Below are 20,288 nucleotides of genomic sequence, written 5' to 3'. Positions count from 1 at the left end.
ACAAATGGAGGGAGCTAAGAAGTAGAGTCTTCCTAAGTTGAGTCTCCAGATGAATGCAGCCTAGTCAACACCTTAATTTCAGACTGTGACACCCTAAGAAGAAGACCCAGCTCAACTATGCCCAGAATCCTAACCCATGGAAACTGAAAAAATAAGTGGGTATTGTTTTAAACTGCTAAGTTTTTGGAAATTTGTTTCGCAGCAATAGAAAACTGTTAGCACTTTTCCTGAATCAGACAAAAATGATTTAAGAGAAATACAGCATTTCTCACATGGGCCAAGAACCACTCTTTTGGTGGAAAATGACTCTAAATGTTTTCTTTTTCTGGTTAGACTATTCACTCATCAACAGACATTGGTTCTATCAGTCCTCTATGTATTTTCAGAGAACCTTCCCTCGGTGTTTTGCAATGAATCATCTCTCCATTTTCTACCTGCTCTTCTCAGACCTTCACGTGCTTCTTTTCTCTCATCTTGAAATTTCTGATCATCTTTTGAATTTCATCTTCTTCAGGTTTGATACAATCCCCGGTTCAGTTTATCCCAAATATGCTAGTGATATTAATCACAAAATATTGAGAAAACAATTCCTTAAGTGAAGACAAAATACATTAATTGTATTCCCCCTTTGTGTTGTGTTTTTCCTTCCATACTACATAGTATAGTAGTGTGTGTGTGGATCAGTGTGTTATGGTCTCAGTATTTGGCATGTAATCATGTAGATATTATACATTTACCTTGCTTTAAATTAGGGTTTCTCAACTTCGACATTACTGACATTTTGGGCCAGATAGTTCTTTGTTGTTGGGGGATTTCTTATGCATTGTGGGAGATTTCCCATCATCCCTCACTTCTACCCACTAGATGCCAATAGCACCCTCTCCTCCCAGATTTTGAGAACCCAAAGTCTCTAGAGACGTTGTGAAATGTCCCTTAGGGGGCAAAAATATCCCTGTTGAGAATCACTGCTTATATGAAGGAGTGACTATTTGGTATGATATTAATGATCATAGATTAACTTGTGTTTCAGGTTTATGGTGAAGCACAATCAAGGTTTAAAATTTTACTAGACTTTAATTCCATGTTAAGTTTATGGTATATGCAGCCAAGATCAGTGAAATATAAGCTCGTACAGCTGGAAAAATGCATTTAAAAATCATGTCATCTCTCTGAAGTACAATTTGGCAATGCCAAGTAAAATTAAAATGCAAATAATCTTTTCCTAGAAATTACACCTCAAGAGATTATTCTACAGATATAATTTCCCATGTGTGGAAGAAGAGATAGACAAGGATATCTTGAACATCCTTGGAGATACTGGGGCATTGTTTGCAAGGGCCAAAGATTGGAAACAAGCTAAATACACATCTATAGAAGATGAGATAAATAAATTAGAGTATATCTTTACAATAGGATATGATACTGCCTCAAAAAGGAATGAGGCAGTTCTTTATTTGTGCTGAAATGGAATGATATCTCAGACATAATATTGATTGAAAAAAACAAGGTAAAGAATTATGTATGATATGCACATATAGAAAAATATTTTAGAGAATTAGTATTTCTTTATGATTTGCAGTAGGGCATATAGAGTCAGGAATGAGGAATGATACCAGAAGAATTCAAATCGTAGAAGGAGAGCAAAATGTTACTAAACCATTGCTATACAGTGCTTCTCCGACTTGCCCCAAAAAGCACTTCAAATATCTGAGGACAGTGATGATTTTTTCCCAGGGAAATGGGCCAGATACAGAGAAGCCTTCCTGGAATTATCTTTTCCTTTCCATCTCTGATGCTGGTGCCATTAGCAGGTCCTGGCTATTTCTGCCTCGGTGAATTACTATGAAACTTCCCAGCTGATGTGTCTGCTTCTAGTCCTGCCCTGTTCCTCTCCACTCTCCACAGTGCTCCTGAGTCACCTTCTAATTATATCTCTGATCACACTACTCTCCTGCATGACTCTCAAGCCCACAGGGTAAAATCCAACATGGTATGGCCTGGGTAGCCCTCTGCAATCTAGCTCTTGCCTGTGAATTAGTATTAAGTGACTGAGGATTAAGGATTAAGAACATGTGCTTTTTGGAGCTAGGCCAATATGGGTTTGAGCCCTGGTTCTATTGCTCTGTCTTCATTTCTCACTGTCTCCCTTTCCTCACTTACCAGCCAGGCTTAATTAGGCAAGATCTCCCAATATACCCTGCTACGTTACATCTTGATAGGTTTGCTTATGATGACATAGCTGTTTGGTACAGCCTTAACTTGCTAAAATGCACCCGCTTTTTTTTCAAGACGTAGTTTAACCACAACTTCCCCCAAGACATTTTTGTGCCACTCACCATTTCTGACCTTTCTATATTCCCTACCTACTCAAGCAACTTGCCAGAGCTGTTCTTGACATTTCATGACTTTCTCCACTTTCATTAAAAAATTACACATTCTTGGCAAATGGCAAGATTTTAATAAAAGCTTCCAAGGCAGGCCAATTATAGGGTAGAAAGTGAGGGAGTTGAGGAGAGGAAGTTGGAGAAGTTGGGGAGAGTGGATATAAGGAAGGTAGGGGGAGCCATTTGTTGGTATGGGTCATTTATACTTTAGTCCCATAGAACTTGGTGTAATTTCTGCATCACTCTTTCAATTAATCCTAAATCAAATTTCTATGTTAAGCATTGTATGACTCAGAATTACTTGTGCTAGGAAAGAACAGTTTGTAGTTAAGAGAGAAAAGGTTACTATAATAAAAGCACATTAAATTGATATGAATTTATTCAAAACATCTCTTTGTTGAAACATGATCGCTATTCTATTCTGTTCTACTTTGACATATTGTATTTTTCTTTGTTAAAGAAGTTGCAAACTTACTCCTGTGAAAAGCTATGTCTTCTGGTTCATTGCCATTTGCTCAGTTCAATTTAAATAACTCTGTGGGTTGGAGGACTGCTTCCTCTATTATCATCTCTGTGGCCAGCTACTACTGCTATTTGAAATTACCAAGTTATCTCTGATGCCAGATATCAAATAGGCCTCAGTGAGAGGGGGCACCTCTAATGTTTCAGGTAAGGTTGGAAATTCTTCCCAGGTGGAGCCAGTTACTAACATTTTAAGTGATGGGCCCAGGTCTCCTCTGAATGGGACCAGGTATTAACATTCTTGGCTATTTATTTTCTTAAATCCTTTCTTTTAAAATATGTGAAGTAACACTCAGGAAAGTACATAAAACTAAATGTATGATATAATGACTAAAGCATGTAACTTTCACCTAGAAATTGCCATTAACTCCAAGAACCCCCATATATTTCATTCCAGTGGTGCCATTTTCCCTTTAATCCTGGAGGCAGCCATCATCCTGACTTTTTATTTTTATTTTTTTGAGACAGCATTTTCACTCTGTTGCCCTGTCTGGAGTGCAGTGGTGTGATCTCTGCCCACTGCAACCTCTACTTCTTGGGCTCAAGCCATCCACCTGCCTCAGCCTCCTGGGTAGTTGGGACTACAGGTGTGTGTCATCACACCCTGCTAAGTTTTGTATTTTTTTGTATTTTTTGTAGAGATGGGGTTTCACTAGGTTGCCCAGGGTTTATAGTTTTAACACCTACGAATGTTTCTTTAAGCAAAATAGTTTATTTTGATCTTTAAGTTATGAACCTATATGTGGATTAATACCATATATATATACTTGTTTCTGGCTTCTTTCCCTTAATAATATATTTGTGAGAATCATCCATGTGGTTTGCTGGAGGTCATTAATTTTCATCAATATTTAGCCAGCTGTTTTTACTAGTGTAGTAAAAGTGAGTGCTATCACTTTCTTGTTCAAGGAAGACAAGTCAATAAATATTGTGTGTTCTTTCCTTCCTTGTCTTCCTTTGACGTTTAAATTCAGGAATGCAGTAAATCTGAAGAAAGCCACCAAAGAGAGAAATAAATAGGCCATGAGATACTCACTAATGACGTTGGCTTGTCCGGTGAATATGGTGTACTGGAGCTCGTAGGAGACCACACTGAATTCATCATCGGAGGTCCAATGCACAGTGATGGTGTCATATGAAGCTGTGCAGAGCTCTTCTCTAATTGTGGGAGGGTTGGGAGCTGTGGGGGTCAAGAATGCTTATCAGTGGAAAAGCACACACCACTGGGATACCATTTCGGAGGACATGTTTGACAGTTAAGCAGGTCTTTCTCAATAGGTCCATGAGGACTACTATTCTAGAGATGGTGACCCCAATCTAAAGAATATTTGATTGGCTGGTTATTGCTTTTGTTTTTAATAAGGAGTGTGACTACAGTCAGTCAGTATGGACTTTCTGTGTTTATCATGAGATCATGAGAATATGTTTGGGAGGTTAAACAAACAATACTTTCTTGTGCATGAAGGAAAACATGTCAAATAAAAAGTAAACAACATAAAGTTTCATAGTTGCATTCACTTTGGGAGGTTGGCTAACTTTTTCAGTAAAGGCCTTGATGGTAAATGTTTCCAGCTTTGTGGGCCATACAGTCTCTATTGCAACTGGTCAACTCTGCCATTGTGGCATGAAAACAGTTACAACTTATACATGTGGGCATGGCCAGGTTCCAATAAAACTTTATTTACAAATATAGGTGGAGGGTCAGATTTGGGTTGTAACCTAAAATTCACCAACCCCTGATCTATTAATACACGGTGCCAGATACTTATATATTTAGGCATCCAACTGAAAAAATACTTATCTTTGTTATCCTACAAAAAATCAGTCACATAATTATTTGAATTTTTCTTTCATTAGATGTTTTGATGACTTATATATAAAAAAAAAACTTATTAGTCCAGCCCTATTTTCTTTTGATTTCTCAACTCATGCGATATTTCAAATTAAGAAGACCATGATTAATAGTTAATCATATCTAAAGGGTACATTTTCCTCCCCCAAGGAAAAAACTTTTTTTTTGGCATTTGGTTAATTTATCATTGTAGAAGGCTGCTGTTTTATTTCTTTAACACATTCTGGAGCAGAGAAGTCTAAGTCCTACCAAAATAATGAGTTTAAAATGACTTCTACTGAATTGATTTCAGTAACTGGTTTTATAAGAAGAGTATGTGAGCAAGGAAAATATGAGAAAATGAGTGCTTTGCATTGTAAATAATATTTAAGAGGGAGGGGTTGGCAAACTGTGACTGTGAGCCAAGTCTGGTCCACTGCCTGTTTTTGTAAATAAAGTTTTATTGGAACACAGCCAGATTCATTCATTTATGTATTGTCTATGGCTGCTTTGGAGCAACAGCAAAGTTGAGTAGTTGTGGCCATATGGCCTGCAAAGCCTAAAATGTCTACCACCTGGTGGTTTGCAGTCAAAATTTGCTGACCCCTGGTTTAGAGAATTGATCCAGGGCCTTTACTTCCACTCTGCTATCTATTAGAATCTAGCTTCAAAAGGAGAAACATACCTGCATTCTGCAAATTAGGAGCAACCTTTGCTTATACTATTTTAGAGTTCTTTCCTGTTCTAAATTATGATTAGAATTGATGAGTCCTAAGCAAACCAATGAGGAAGAAAAGTTATATAAAAACTGTAAATTTGAACTCTGTGTTACTAGTCTTCACTTTGCTTTTTGAATATACCTCTAGGACAAATATCATAGAAGCAAGTCTACGGTATTAAGTCAATTAGCTTAGCTTTATCTATTGGTTCTGAATTCCAGAAACACTGTTGAGCACCTCCAACATGACAGGCATGGCATTAAATTGTGCATTAAGATAGAAGGGCTCTACATAACCTTTAAAGCATTCTCTATTGAATATGTATTTGTACATCTGTCTCCTGAAGTATTCACATGTGAGATTCGGTGTCATGTGGTATGACTTGGATGCGCATGAATCAGTGACACAAATCAGGATATGCATTCCACGGAGGAGGTCCAGCTGCATCGTAAAATGTGCTTATTATTGTCTGTGTAGTCCCTGTTGGTGTGGGATCACTCCTGCATGGATCAGTAAAGAAATACTTACTCTCCCACAATTTAGACAGTTCATTGAATTATTTCTCCATCAACCACTGTAGAAAAATTTTGTTCTTTCTGTATTGCAATATATGATTAAATAGAAAGAAAACGTATGTTCAAAATAGGCAAGTACCTGTAAGACACATGGTAGTAGCCATAATCAGGAAGGAAATGTCACCTCTATGGGTTATTAACTTGACATACCACTTAGAGGCATGTCATAGGAAAAAAAAAAATCTTGTTTTTACAATGAGACAGGCTAACCTTATTTTGACTGTAAACCAATGAGTTTGTCCTGAGAAGTCAATACTCAATTTAGTGTAAATGAGAACAGCAGCATGCTGCCAATTTCAATACTCATGGAATCGGTACCAGAAGTGTTATTTTCTTGTCTCTGTCGCAAACACCACCCAAGGAATGGTGGGCTAATACTCCACAAACACTTCATTTCCTGCTTACAAATGGCATAAACTATTTGGACTTGGCAGTATCAGCCAAGCATCATATGTTATGGTCAGGATCGATGTTATGTCTAGAAATGGACTGAATTTGTACTTGGGGTTGACAGCTCAGAAGACATAATAGCAGGTACCCCATATGGCCTTTAGTTTGAAATAAACAGCCATCGGGATGAAATATGGTGTATGTTACAATTCAGTCCAAACTACTTTCACAATTTCCCCTTTAATCAATACTTTTGCATTCCTATAGAGATTAAAATGGGCATATGTTGTTGAAATACTATGAAATAATTATTGGGAAATGGCAAGGGCACATTCTTGTCAATAAGACTGATTCTGGGCAGAATGACCATGTGCCTAGGCAAATACTTAATTTTCCAGTCTTTTCTGCCCTTGGACATGACCTTGTAACACAGATATGGCCCACCAGACATAAGTGGAAGTTTGCTAGGTGGGTCTTCTGATCAAGTTTTTCGTTTTTCTGATAAACAAACTTCACTGGCACAGCATTTTGTCCATCGTTTCCCCTCCACCCCTTTCTTTTTGCCTAGAGCTTGAGCACAACACTTGGAGGTGGAGTAGTCATGTTGTGATCATGTGTCAGAAAGGCAACACAATGAAGGTGGCAGAGGAGGAAAAAAGAAAGAGCCTGGGGTCTGAGGTCATCACTGAACCACTGCTCAGCCCTGGAACACAGGCTTCTCTTCTGTGTCTGTAATACAACACTCCTTGATGGTTTTATTCACTGCTAGTTGGATTTTTTGTTGCAACTTGACTCATTCCCAAATGATATAAGAAAAAGGAGATCTTTAACAGGATGCCATTGTAAAAAACAGCTTAGCTGGAGAAAGTCTAGATCTGCACTGTTCAATACAATACCCATGAGCTACATGTGGTGTTTTAAATTTCAATTAAATTTAGTTAAAGTTAAATAAAAGTAAAAATTCACTAGACACATTTCGAGTTTTCAATAGCCCCATGTGGGATTCAGCTAACACTGGATAGTACAGATATAGAACATATCTATCATCATAGAAAGTTTTATTGGATAGTGTCAGTTTAAATAAATCTCAGAGTTAAAAGCTTACATAGGAGGGCATTATGTACACAAGTATTTGAAACCAAGTTTAGTTCCATACGGTAAATGCTTTTTTAGTCAATTTCTTTCTTCCTTAATAGGAGCGGTATGTTTGAAAGAGAGAGTTACATAAGATAAGAAGTTTGTGGAATGCCTGCCTTGCTTGACAGTGCAGAAAGGCTAAAAACAGCACATTGGGTCCTAGCAAAGAAAAAATGCTCATCTTCTGGGTATAATGCTCCCTGAATATAGAACTCCTGACCTTCTATCCACAGACTGTAAAAACAAACATCACACAATATTCCCTCTCTCCTGCTCCACCTTGTTCAATTGCTTTCCCACAAACATGTACACACAGAATTGGAATTGAGAAGCTCATGTCACGCTAAGTTAGGGATGTAGTCTCTTGAAGGCTGTAGGTCTTAAGTGCAGTGCACATCTGGCTTCACTGTGTACATTGTGCTTTCCTGAAGTCACAGGCACTGGTGGCTTTGGCTAACACAAATAAGGTTGTCTAAACAGTCCAAATTCTATCAGTGTATGTTCTCAGTTCCTGCTTTAGAAGTTGACAGCAAAGAAAAATTTAGAAGCATGGTTAGGAATAGGAGTGGCCTGAGGTTTTTGTTTTTTTGTTGTTGTTTTTGTTTCTTAAGCTCCACCAAGGGAGAAACAAAACAGAACAAAACACCAACCAGGAAGCACACTGAAACACAGCACTAGGAATTCCAATGTGAATTTGAGACCTTTGCCATGGTGACTTTGCCAATATGAAATTCAGTCTTTTACTAGAAAGAGCAGAAGTTTTTGGAGTTTGTACAGGTCCCCCCCAAATTCTAATTCTGTCACTCCCTAGTTATCTGATTTCCAGCAAGATGGCTGATCTCTGTCATTTGCAAAATGGGGATTATAATGCTTTACCTCAACTTGATGTTGTGCAAATTAAAACAAGATCACAAATACAAGGAGATGAAGCAGTGCAGACAACCAATCTGTTAGCTGCCAATTTTTTCTCTGCTAATGTATTGTGAGTTGCCTTACTACCATAATATGAAAAATACCAAAGAGAGATATTATTTTTAGCACCCACACCTTGAGAGTGAGGGAAACAGTGGTAAGTATGCTTTTAATGATTGAGATTCTCCTTTTTCTCCTGTCCCCAGTTTAGTCATGGGCTGTGTTGTTTTGGTTAAAAACAAAGGGAAGTGCACAGAAACTGTTTATGGAAATATTAGTGCCCTTCCTAGGTCAAAAGCCCATTCCTCTGGTTATTGGGGAATAACTGATCTGGTGGCAAAGTGTTTATGTGAACAATATTAAAGAGAACATAAAAGACAATACCTGTAAGGTAATCCAGACATTCTAGCAATTTCTTCTCTCGGGAAAAATCTAAGGCAAAGGTGTCAAATGTGTCATTGAGGTTGATTTCAGGAATTAGAACCTGGGAGGATGCAGTTGCCATGGAGACTCTGTAATGCAAACAAAACAATGTTTTAGAAATGTCAAGATGACTTTCAACATCACTGCATAGAAATGAAAAAAAGGAAAAGAAATCTCTCTTAAAAAGTGCTTCCTTACACATGAGTTTTAAGAGGCATCTCAAAATGTCACAACACAGTAACATAAAACAAATGAATGCAAGCTTTAAAAAAAAGTGAAGGAATTGGAGAAAACAACAGACTTGTTTGCCCTCTTCCTTTTTACTCTCAGAAAAAAAAAAATTCCCTGTGAAAGCAAAAGAATATTCATATATCATGTTGCAGTGTATTTAACAGTCTGGCCCGGTCACATCTAACCCCAGCAAGAAGCGCGTAGCTCCAGGCATTTCTTCACACATCTGTCTGGGAAACTGTTTGTTCCTTTCAGACACAACCCTGCTCTACTTCAAAGGGGAGTCTCCAAAATTTCAAACTGCATAAAAGGCAAAGTGAATATTAAAAAAGAATGTTTCCAGAGATTGGATTAGTTAAATCAATTACTAGCCCCTCTCTAAAATAAACATTAAAAAGGGAGTTTTTTGTCTGGCTCATTTTCTTTCTCTTTGTATTCATTTTCTTGCACCATATTCCAGCAGATGCTGTGGAAAATATTCATGAGGTTTCTCACAATTCCCCCACTGGATGTACTATTTCTCTTCTTCATTTAGGTTTTCTGGTTAGAGTTCTCATGTATAAACTAAAAAGCAAGGCACTGGTGTGTCTCAATCTCCTTCTATGTACTCTCAGGTTCAGTTATTAATAATGAACACTTTGATTCAAAAATGCAAGTGATTCTCTTAAAAACAAGAGAATTGTGGCATGAAGCATACCATTTCTGAGCATAGCAAATGATGCTGGACTAGTAGTCTTGTTGAGTTTGGTATTTCGTTAAGTTCCATAAACAATACTCTTAAGAGCTATTACATGCAGAGTATTGTGTAGGGTGCTGGGAATTTTTGAGCAAAGAAACAACCTTGAAACAATTTAGTACTAAATCTAGTTACTTATTTTCTAATTAAGAAAATTGATGCTCATTTACACAAAGCCACAAAGCTAGCTGGCAGCAGCAAGGAGGAGAATTTCAAATCCGTACTCTTCTATTTCATCTAGAAACATTTCAGGCCAGCTACTCCAAGGGTTATACGTCCTTTTGAGTCTCTTAATGGCTCTTAAAGCTTTGGATTTACAAATATAAAATATCTTGGCTCTAAAAATTACACCTGTGGGTATATCTATACAACGGAATATTATTCAGCCATAAAAAGGGATGAACACTGACACATGCTACAATGTGGATGAAGCCTAAAAACATTACGCTCTGTGAAGGAAGCTATCAAAAAGGCCACATATTGTATGATCCATTTGTATGAAATGTCCAAAAAAGGCAAAAATTCATAAAGACAGGGAGTAGATTGATGGTTGCTAGGGGCTAAGAGGGGAGGGGAGATGGGGAATAACTGCTTAATGAGTATAAGGGCTTACTTTTGCTATGATGGAAGTGTTTTGGAACTTGATAGAGGTGGTGGCTACACAACAATGTGAATGTTCTAAATGCCACGGAATCGTGCATTTCAAAATGGTTGTTTTTTTAGAAGTGGAGTCTCACTACGTTGCCCAGGTTGGTCTTGAACTCCTGGGTCCAAACGATCACTCTTTGGGAGGCCTTGGCTTCCCAAAGTGCTGGGATTACAGGTATGAGCCACCACACCCAGCCTTAAAATGGTTAATTTTATGTTGTGTAAATTTCACCCAGCTAAAAAAGAATATACCTTTAAAATGCTCAAAATTCATAGAAATACAGTTTCTAGAGTTGTATTTCTGGCAGATTTTCAGTGTTATACAGGAGGGAAGCAGAAAGGCTAATCAACAACGCCATAAACGTCATAAACGTCATAAACGTAATGATACTGGGATTGAAAGATGCAAGTGAAGAGGCATAAGCTCTGGAAACAAGAGTTTCAAGTGTTTGAATGAGGGTAGAGAATCTAACTGCATCTCCTGACCCTTTAACCAACAAGTAGTGAATAGCAGAGTTGAGTGCTTTTGTTGACTAAATATTGCACCCTGGAGAATTGGGCTAATTAGTGTTACAAACAGCTGCTAATTTAGACTGGTGGATACAGAGATGGTTGCTAGGCATTTTTGATTGATGGTCAAGTTATACTTTTAAAATGCTTTCCTTATGACCCATGAACACAAAAAGTCCTTAAACTTCATAGAGGTCCTAGGATCATTCTCAACACATATTTATGAAGTCCTTAAACTATGCTACATACCAAAGAGCCCAGAACATACGCATCGATGCAGAAAAGTTAAAAGAAATGCTAAGGTGCCATTTGAACTCTAAAAGATATTGCAAAGTGAAACGCCAATTAATTCTCTGTCATAATGTCCGGCAGGGAGAACTGCTCTGAGCTACTGGGAAACAAGCACTAAACTTGCAATTGCATTTCCCTGGCTTTAGCAGTTCCCCTGCCCACTGGCAGAAGCCTCTTTATTCAGGCTCATCCAAAATAGATTTTGTTCCCAATTTTCTCCTGGTTCCATGGTCTACAAACAATTAAATAAAACATTTTAAATCGAGTGACACTGTTAATAATGTCTACCATCTTGATGGTAGGAACTTTGTTACATGGGAACCAAAAGGATCAAAGTTCCTAGCCTGGGAGGCAAAGGCTGACAGCAAGAATCAGTGGAGATTACTGCAGTTTTTAACACCTACACATTTGTTTTTTGATGGAAGGAAAGATACCTATCTTTGGCTACAACTTCAAATTCCTAACTGGAGTGACAGGCAAGGGAAAATCTGCCAAACTCAACATTTTAAGCCATGTTTTTATTTCCCAAATCCTTATTGCCCATCTTCTGGCCTTTTGGATAAGTTGCCAAAATCCACTAGGGCTGTTAGTGCTATGCCACTTTCTCAACTTCTTGCTTTACAGCCATGTCTGGGACACATGGGGCCAGTTTTCCAGAAGGCGGACGTGTCTAGAGCTATGCTGCTCACAAGGCTTCTGCCAAACAATGTGCATCACCAAAGTAAAACCCAGTGAGGCCTCATAGTAACAAGATAGGTTTACTTTTGTCAGCCCAGGAATTCCCAAACACATTTGGCCTTGAAAACGTGCAGTTATCTTAATGCCTATGAACACCCTGCAGACATACTTCCAAAACCACTTATTAGATATGTTCTAATTCTTAGAACCAAGCAACATCTTTTCAGAATTGACAACTGGAGTTCTTGGCTTTGTATTCTGGAAAAGATCCTTGAACTCCCTATGGTAGTGAGGAACAGAAGAATCACCTTGAGGAGTCTGAGAACCTCCTAGGTGCTTTGAACAATAGGTACTATTCAGAGGGAATTTTATTTTTTATCACCTTCTTGATACAGGTAAGTTACTGCTAAAAGTGATTTTAATTCTAGATTCTTCATAAGCAGTAGACCAACTTTCTTATGCCTGGACTTAGTGAATAGTTTTGCTTATTTAACGTAATGCTATAAAGGTGCATATACAATCACACCAAAGACCTATCTACTAGTGTAGCTTGAGAAGACAGTACATTATACATTTGCATTCATCTAGTGAGTGGGAAGGAGAATTACTATTTGTTGCATGTTCACCGTGTGACAGAAACTAGGCTAATGTTTCTACTACATTATTGCATTTTATCCCCACAATAACCATCTTACATAGGAATAATTGGTCCTGTTTTATAGATTTATGGATTCTTTCATTCATTCACTCATTCATTCATGTCAGGCAGCTTGCAATGTGCTGGGGCTATAATGGTAAAAACAATGTGACTAGGGTACCTGCCTACTTGGAGTATATGAGCAAAATTAGCCAATGTTAATGAGCAGCCTCAATGCTATCTATAATTACTAAGCAATTAGCACAGAGCCAAACAATCGATTCCAAAGCAAAAGCATCTCCTACAATGTAAAGCTTGAGGCTCTCTCCCCTTTTGGAGTTGTTTGATGTTTCTGAAATGAAAAAATTTTTTTACAGTTTTGATTCAGCTTGTAGGAGGATATATCCACTTTAAGTGACTTAATGATGCAGAAAATCTCATCTAAGTCTCACTTCAAGAATGCCTGCAGGATTAAAAGTTTGTTCTGGGATTCACACCTGAATTGAAGAATAAAGATTGTTTGGAAGTATACAGGACCCAAAGCCCAAGGCAGGCACAATAGGAGACAGAAGAAAGAAGTCATGTCCTAGAGAAGAATGTTAAGTGACAGGTTGATGAACAGGGGCAGGTAGACAGAGAGTAGCACCGGAAAAAAGACACACAAGGCGGGCTAGACTCACATGTTGAAACCTGAAACGTGAACACAGAGACCCAACTAACACTCATGGAGTAAGGAACTTAAAGCAATGTTATCACAACAGCGACAGCTATTCTGAAACCAATTTTTTTAAAATAATTTTTTGTATTAGTAAAAACAATTCTTTTGTGGGTACATAGTTGGTGTCTATATTTATGGAGTATATGAGATATTTTGATACAGGCATGCAATGTGAAATAAGCACATCATAGTGAATAAGGTAACAATACCCTCAAGCATTTATCCTTTGGGTTACAAACAATCCAGTTACATTTTTAAGTTTTTTTTAAACATATGACTAAGTTATTATTGACTATAGTCACCCTATTGTGCTACCAAATAGTAGGTCTTATTCATTCTTTCTTTTTTTCCCATTAACCATCCCCACCCACCCCCACTCCCACAACCCCCTACTACACTTCCCAGCCTCTGGTAACCGTCTTTCTACTCTCTATGTCCATGAGTTCAATCATTTTGATTTTTAGATTTCACAATAAGTGAGAGCATGCAATGTTTGTCTTTCTGTGCCTGGCTTATTTCACTTAATGATCTGCAGTTCCATCCATGTTGTTGCAAATAACTAGATCTCATCCTTTTTTATGGTTGAATAGTACTCCATTGTGTATATGTACCACATTTTCTTTATTCATTCATCTGTTGATGGACACTTAGGTTGCTTCCAAATCTTAGCTATTGTAAAAGTGCTGCAACAAACACAGGAGTGAAGATATCTCTTCTACATACTGATTTCGTTTCTTTTTGGTGTGTACCTAGCAGTAGGATTGCTGGATTATATGGTAGCTTAAGTTTTGTTTTTTTAAGGAACCTCCAAACTGTTCCTGAATCCAATTTTCTAAGTAGAAAATAGCTCAAAGAACCATAGTTAAAAAGTGGCAGTGCTAGGATTGGAACCCAGGTCTGCCAACTTCTAGTCTAAGCCCAGTGTCCTTTTTCTATATCCTAGCTGCTGGAAGGATAGAAAGGCTCAGGAATTAACCAAGAGGATTGACAAATAGTGATGGGAGGAGAGGGGATTGTAGAAACAGAGACAAGGCTCTTGGCAAATTTTTACAGGCTCTGTGAATTCAAACTTGACAGAAGCACATTCTTTGTAGAAAGAGAAATCAAAGTCATGTTCCTGCTCTTGATCAGTTGGGCTTGTTACAGAGAGAGCTGAATGGGAGCAGATACATGCCACTGGAACTGAGGAAGATTGTATGTGGGCATTCCCACACCTGTGCTATACTTCAGATGCATATCTTCTTTCAGCAATAACTATTATGGGGTCACGTTGTCTCTGGTCACTAGGTAAGAATTTATTCATATGACACTTGGTCGAATCTTCAGGGATTGATGAGGAATGCAGTTCATAATAGCCATTTCATCTGGACATCTCAAAGTTCATAGATGGAGAAAAGTACTCTTGGATTCCGGTTGGAAACCATGACCTAAGTGTAAACGCTATCTATTAGTGTCCTGGGTACACAGGAGTATTAGTGCTATTTGCAGTTTTTAACTTTAGGGTGGATATTGAGCGACTGGATATGGCCCAGGGAAAATAAACACTTGAAACCAAGGAGTCAGGAGGAAAGAAATGGGCCTCTCAGAGTAAGGAGGAGAGCATCTTAAGTACATAACAGGGATGATAGCCAGCTGTTATCCATGTCTTTTAGAAGAGATAAGTATCTAATCAGCTACAAAAGGAATTTTCCTCCAATATAAGAAAGAATACAGTCAAGCTGGTTGGATAGTAGACCAGAGTTGTAAAAACACCGTACACTACTCTTTATGAAGAGTGAAAATGGAGATGTCAATGATTACCTCCTCTACGCGATATTTTGAGAATTAGCACAAGTTTCCGAAACAAGCAAGCACTCAATAAACGTTAGTTTCCTTTCTCTTTCTTTGAATAAATTTGAGTCAAAAGATGGCAAGTACTTTTTTTCCCCAGACCAGGGGTTGGCAAAGTACGGTCTACTGCCTGTTTTTGTAATGGTTTTCTTGGCACACAGCCACACCCATTTGTTTCTATATTATCTATGGCTGCTTTAGAGCTAGCTACAATGGCAGAGTTGAGTAGCTGTGACCAAGACCTTACAACCTGCCAAGCAGAAAAATATTTACTTGATGACCCTTTATAGAAAAAGTCTGCTGATCTCTGCTCTAGGATGAAGATCAGCATGGATGAGCTCTCTGAGGTCTCCTAGAGATAGGATTCTATGATTGCTTTGGATAAAGGGCAGTTGACTCTGAAAATTAAAATGAATGAAGTCAAGACCATTAGCATCAGTTAGAGATGTCATTTATGTGGCATTGGCTGTACCTGGCCCAGCCTAGTGCTTCTCTTTGGATCCATTAGAATTGCTATAGGTGTTTGTGTCAGTGAAGATGAGTCATTTTTATGCCAATCAAGTATGTGTGCTGAAGAAATACTTATCCCTGCCAGTTTTACTGCTGAGCCAACCGTTCAGATAACATCATGTTACAGCTCCCTACCTGAGAATAAAGAGTATTTTAAAAGAAGGCCGTATGAGGTTGACAGTTTGGTCCTTTCTCTCCTGCGTGAGTCGGCCTTGACCTTTTCAGGTGAGGCCAAGCTCCTCAACCAAATGAAAACGGGCCTAACAGAGAACAACACCTGTGTGATTTTTTAAAAAAATAGATGAGCCCTGTGATGGAAGAAAAGATTCCCTTTAACGTTTTTGCCTTCATTTTGACTCTTTGTTATCAAGTGTACAATAACATCACATCTGAGAGTCACAATAAATGCTGTTTTTGTGGCATCATAAGTTCCCCCTCGTCCAAAAGCAGGTTGATTTTATTCTTTCTAACTGGTGGACTCTTGTTTCAAAGGCCTTGAACTCCAGACTCCAGCCTGTTACTGAAAGGGCTTTCACATGTCAAAAGGAAGCATCTTTAGCTGGAACAAAACAGCTCAAAGACTCTATTCTCTCTGGTACTGAGCCTTGAAAATGAAAATAAAAGCAAGGCGAGGGCAAGACCAACCAATTACACCGCAGATACAAGAGCCCAGCAGCCGGAGAAGTTCCCAGGGGCCCCTGCACTCACCTCTCGGTGATATTCTTAGCAGTCTGTAGGAAACGCGCATGATCATTCTCCTTCAGAGAGTGTTCCGCTTGGGAGATGAGTGATGCCGACCGCTCAATGCACTGTTTGCAGTTTGCAATCTGTTGAGCCAGTTTGCGAAGCCTCATCACCTTGAACAAAAGAGGCATGGAGAGAGATGGTTACATGGGTGGTCTTGCTTAGTGAAAAGGCATCAGGCTGGATCCTTCATTTTGCTGTGTTATCCTTCCATAAAAGTTCAAAAAGTAGGCACAGAGATGTATCAAAATATGGTAAAGCTCCATTTTGGGACTCTGATTTAGATATTCTTTATCTCATTGGAGAAGTGTTGCTAATTTGTTTTATGAGGAAACACTGAATTGTGAATTGCTTCCCTGTTGATGGGAAAAAAAGGTGTTGCCCAGTGGCAACTTACAAAGGGTCACCAGACCTCTTCCCTGGACTATTCCACACAATGACTGCAAGACCGTAGGGAACCCTGGAACTTTCTCTATCTCAGGTTTATCTTCTTTTCATCAAGAAGATAAAATATCTTTATAGGTGGTGAATCTATGGTTTAAGTAAAAACCATTTTCTAAAAAGTTTTTTGCAATTTGTGTAATAAAATCGGGAATGAAAAGCATTAGGTGTTACTATTTCCCACACTACCTAAAACTCATGTGTTAAACTAACAGAAAGGGAGCATTTTTCCCATTGATTAATATTTTTCCTGTTGAGCAGATGAGAGAAAGCCAAAAAAAGCACAGCTGGGCCATTTCCCCTCACTGGGAACGTCATTTCCAGGCACTTTGTGCTTACTTGATAACTAGGAACTATTTTGATAAGCATTTCCCAGTTGGGATAAAAACGCATGATTGCTTCACAACCTCCATTCCAATTCCTGATTCTGTCTTGCTTGAAAATGTCCCTCAAACATAATTGACCATAACCTCCGGGGCAGGCCAAGATAAGTCCAAGGTAACCCACTTGACCGTCCGCTCTGGTGTTTGAAATGTGCTGTGAGATGAAGTCCTCTGGCCAGAAGCCAGTTAAAATTAGACAGCTAATTGAAATTGCCGTGTGCCTAGTGCCCCCAACCACACACCCAGGGACAAGTTTCAGCCGGCTTTATGATAATTCTGGAATGGAAAATAGCCCTGGGTGAAAGGGTATGGAGGAGGCCAGTTAATCTGTCTTACTGACAAGGCTGGCTCAAGGCCCCCTCCAGAATTCCTGCTAATTCCAAGAAATTCCTTCTTTCTCCAAGTCGTCATTACTATCCCTGTATAACTCTAATCTAAGAAAAGGAAGGAAGGAGATGTCAGAACTTGAGGCCTCTAAGGAACATCCAATTCCAAGCATGTGCTATAGCAAACAAAGGAAATTCATACTGAATTAGAGGCAGCAGGTACAAAATTTCAGGCAAGGGTGAGAAAAATTCCTGGAGGAGTCACAGAATGAAGTGTCAAAACTTTGGGGCAAATAATATATGATTGTGAGCCTGGTAAAAGACTTAATGCATTGTAATTATAGTTACTGTCCCCAGTGGATTAACTGTATTCATTAGTGGAATAAAATAACACTTATTTTACACCAAATAGAATTTAGCCTCTGGCATCATTCTATCTGGAGGCAAAGCAAAGGAAGGCATCCAGTGCAGTGCAGGATATTAGAACATGTTCATAAGAAACTGTGAGAGGAAGGAAAATTCCAGAAGGAAAACTAATTTACAGTCCATAGAACAAACCAAGTGAATGGAATATTTAATCACATAGCATAAAGAATCATTTAAATTACATGGCAGAATTGCAGATGTTTAATACAATTCCAACAAAAGAAAATAAGGTCAAAATATTCCTTTAGAATAACTTCATGACAACTACTTATCCTTTAGATGTGCCTATTAAAGACCACACACATTTCAAATGCGATGATGCTTGAACTCCAGTTTCTTTTCTTTTTCTATCATGATATCGAACATTAAAAGTGACATAACAGGAAAAAGAATAAAAGAGCTCTAAATCATGCAAAAATTAAAGCAAGACAAAATGAGAGTCTCCTGTGAAAATACTGGAATGTTCTACAGAGAACAATTTTGGGCATAATTTTAGTTATAGGTTAGTGGACAATTTCATCTGATATACCTGATTTGAGCTTTGCAAACCTAGTGTGTAAAAGAATCAGCTGGGGATCATTTTGAAAGAAAAACAGTAGATGTTTGGGTTATTCTCCAATATTTGAGTTAAGGAGTTGTAATTCGCAGGGCAGGAGGAATTTGCATTTCAACAAGCAACAAATGTTTTTAAGCCTGCAGGTGATGAATCATTAGGACAGTCAGGACTAGCCTTTAAAAAACCAAATAGAAGAGGAGAAAAGCAAATAGCAGAGTGCATTCCTGGTAAAAAAGGCAAGTTGGGTTTTGTAAAACCTTTTGTGTGTGTGCATGCGTGCACGCTGTATTGTGATGTCATATGTATTTGTTACTGTGGGTTACAGTAAAAAAAAGAAAAAAGAAAAACACTGCTCTAAGTTAGGTATTCATAGGCTGTGATGTGTGGGCCAAATCAGCATACAGCCTGTTTGTGTAAATAAAGCTTTATTGGCACACTACCACACTTACTGGTTACACATAATCTATGGCTGCTTTCTTGTTACAATGTTGTGCAGAAGTGAGTTGCTGCAACAGAGACCGTATGGCAAAGCCTAAAATATTTATTATCTGGCCCTTGACAGAAAAGTGTGCTGACCCCTGGCTTAAATGATTACAGTCAGATGGCCCTGATTTGCAGCACACTCTGAAATACTGTCCTACTTGTCACAGCACTTCAAACTCAGACACCCAGCATGGAGCGAAGTACTTAGTTTTCCATTAGACAACACTTTTTAATGTATTATTTTTAAAAGCTGACAAGGTGAATAAAATTTGATGTTTAAAAAATATTAGATACTGACACATAAAAAGATTCTGTATATGTCTGCCTTAATGCTGCAGGGGAAATGTTTTCCAGTCAACTCTTCATTTTTCCTTTGGGAAGTGAGATTACCACATTGTAACTTTTGGAATTCACTCTGTACTCATCATGGAAATAGTTTGCCTGCTGGAATCTCCTTTTAGCGGGGACACAGGCATGTTTATATCATTTTATTTGCTGTTTATTATACCTTACACATTCTTTTAAAAGCCACTTTATTTTGCTCAAAATGCATTTTAAACACTTATTTTTATATAAATGCTTTTTTTTTTATTATACTTTAAGTTCTAGGGTACATGTGCATAACGTGCAGGTTTGTTACATATGTATATTTGTGCCATGTTGGTGTGCTGCACCCATCAACTCGTCAGCACCCATCAATTCATTATTTATATCATGTATAACTCCCCAATGCAATCCCTCCCCCCTCCCCCCTCCCCATGATAGGCCCCAGTGTGTGATGTTCCCCTTCCCGAGTCCAAGTGATCTCATTGTTCAGTTCCCACCTATGAGTGAGAACATGCGGTGTTTGGTTTTCTCTTCTTGTGATAGTTTGCTAAGAATGATGGTTTCCAGCTGCATCCATGTCCCTACAAAGGATGCAAACTCATCCTTTTTTATGGCTGCATAGTATTCTATGGTGTATATGTGCCACATTTTCTTAATCCAGTCTGTCACAGATGGACATTTGGGTTGATTCCAAGTCTTTGCTATTGTGAATAGTGCCGCAATAAACATACGTGTGCATGTGTCTTTGTAGTAGAATAATTTATAATCCTTTGGGTATATACCCAGTATTGGGATGGCTGGGTCATATGGTACATCTAGTTCTAGATCCTTGAGGAATTGCCATACTGTTTTCCATAATGGTTGAACTAGTTTACAATCCCACCAACAGTGTAAAAGTGTTCCTATTTCTCCACATCCTC

At 38.4% G+C, this 20,288-nt stretch overlaps 1 protein-coding gene across 4 annotated transcripts in view; it reads right to left on the bottom strand.

Annotated features, from left to right (window-relative positions):
* MID1 (midline 1) overlaps positions 1-20,288 on the bottom strand; it is a 414,458-nt gene that overhangs the window by 29,024 nt on the left and 365,146 nt on the right. For all 4 annotated transcript variants that reach the window (XM_033201032.1, XM_033201030.1, XM_033201033.1 and 1 more), the window contains exons 5-7: positions 16,391-16,539; positions 8,855-8,982; positions 3,943-4,086 (exon numbers count right to left, since the gene is read on the bottom strand). In XM_033201032.1, coding sequence (XP_033056923.1) covers positions 3,943-4,086; positions 8,855-8,982; positions 16,391-16,539 — 421 coding nt within the window. The remainder of the gene's footprint in view (positions 1-3,942; positions 4,087-8,854; positions 8,983-16,390; positions 16,540-20,288) is intronic.

Source organism: Trachypithecus francoisi, unplaced genomic scaffold (genome assembly GCF_009764315.1).
Source record: "Trachypithecus francoisi isolate TF-2019V2 unplaced genomic scaffold, Tfra_2.0 Lachesis_group6, whole genome shotgun sequence".
In the NCBI taxonomy this organism is placed as follows: domain Eukaryota; kingdom Metazoa; phylum Chordata; class Mammalia; order Primates; family Cercopithecidae; genus Trachypithecus; species Trachypithecus francoisi.
The sequence above is the reverse complement of the archived record's forward strand: the minus strand, read 5'-3'. Positions and strand labels throughout refer to the sequence as shown.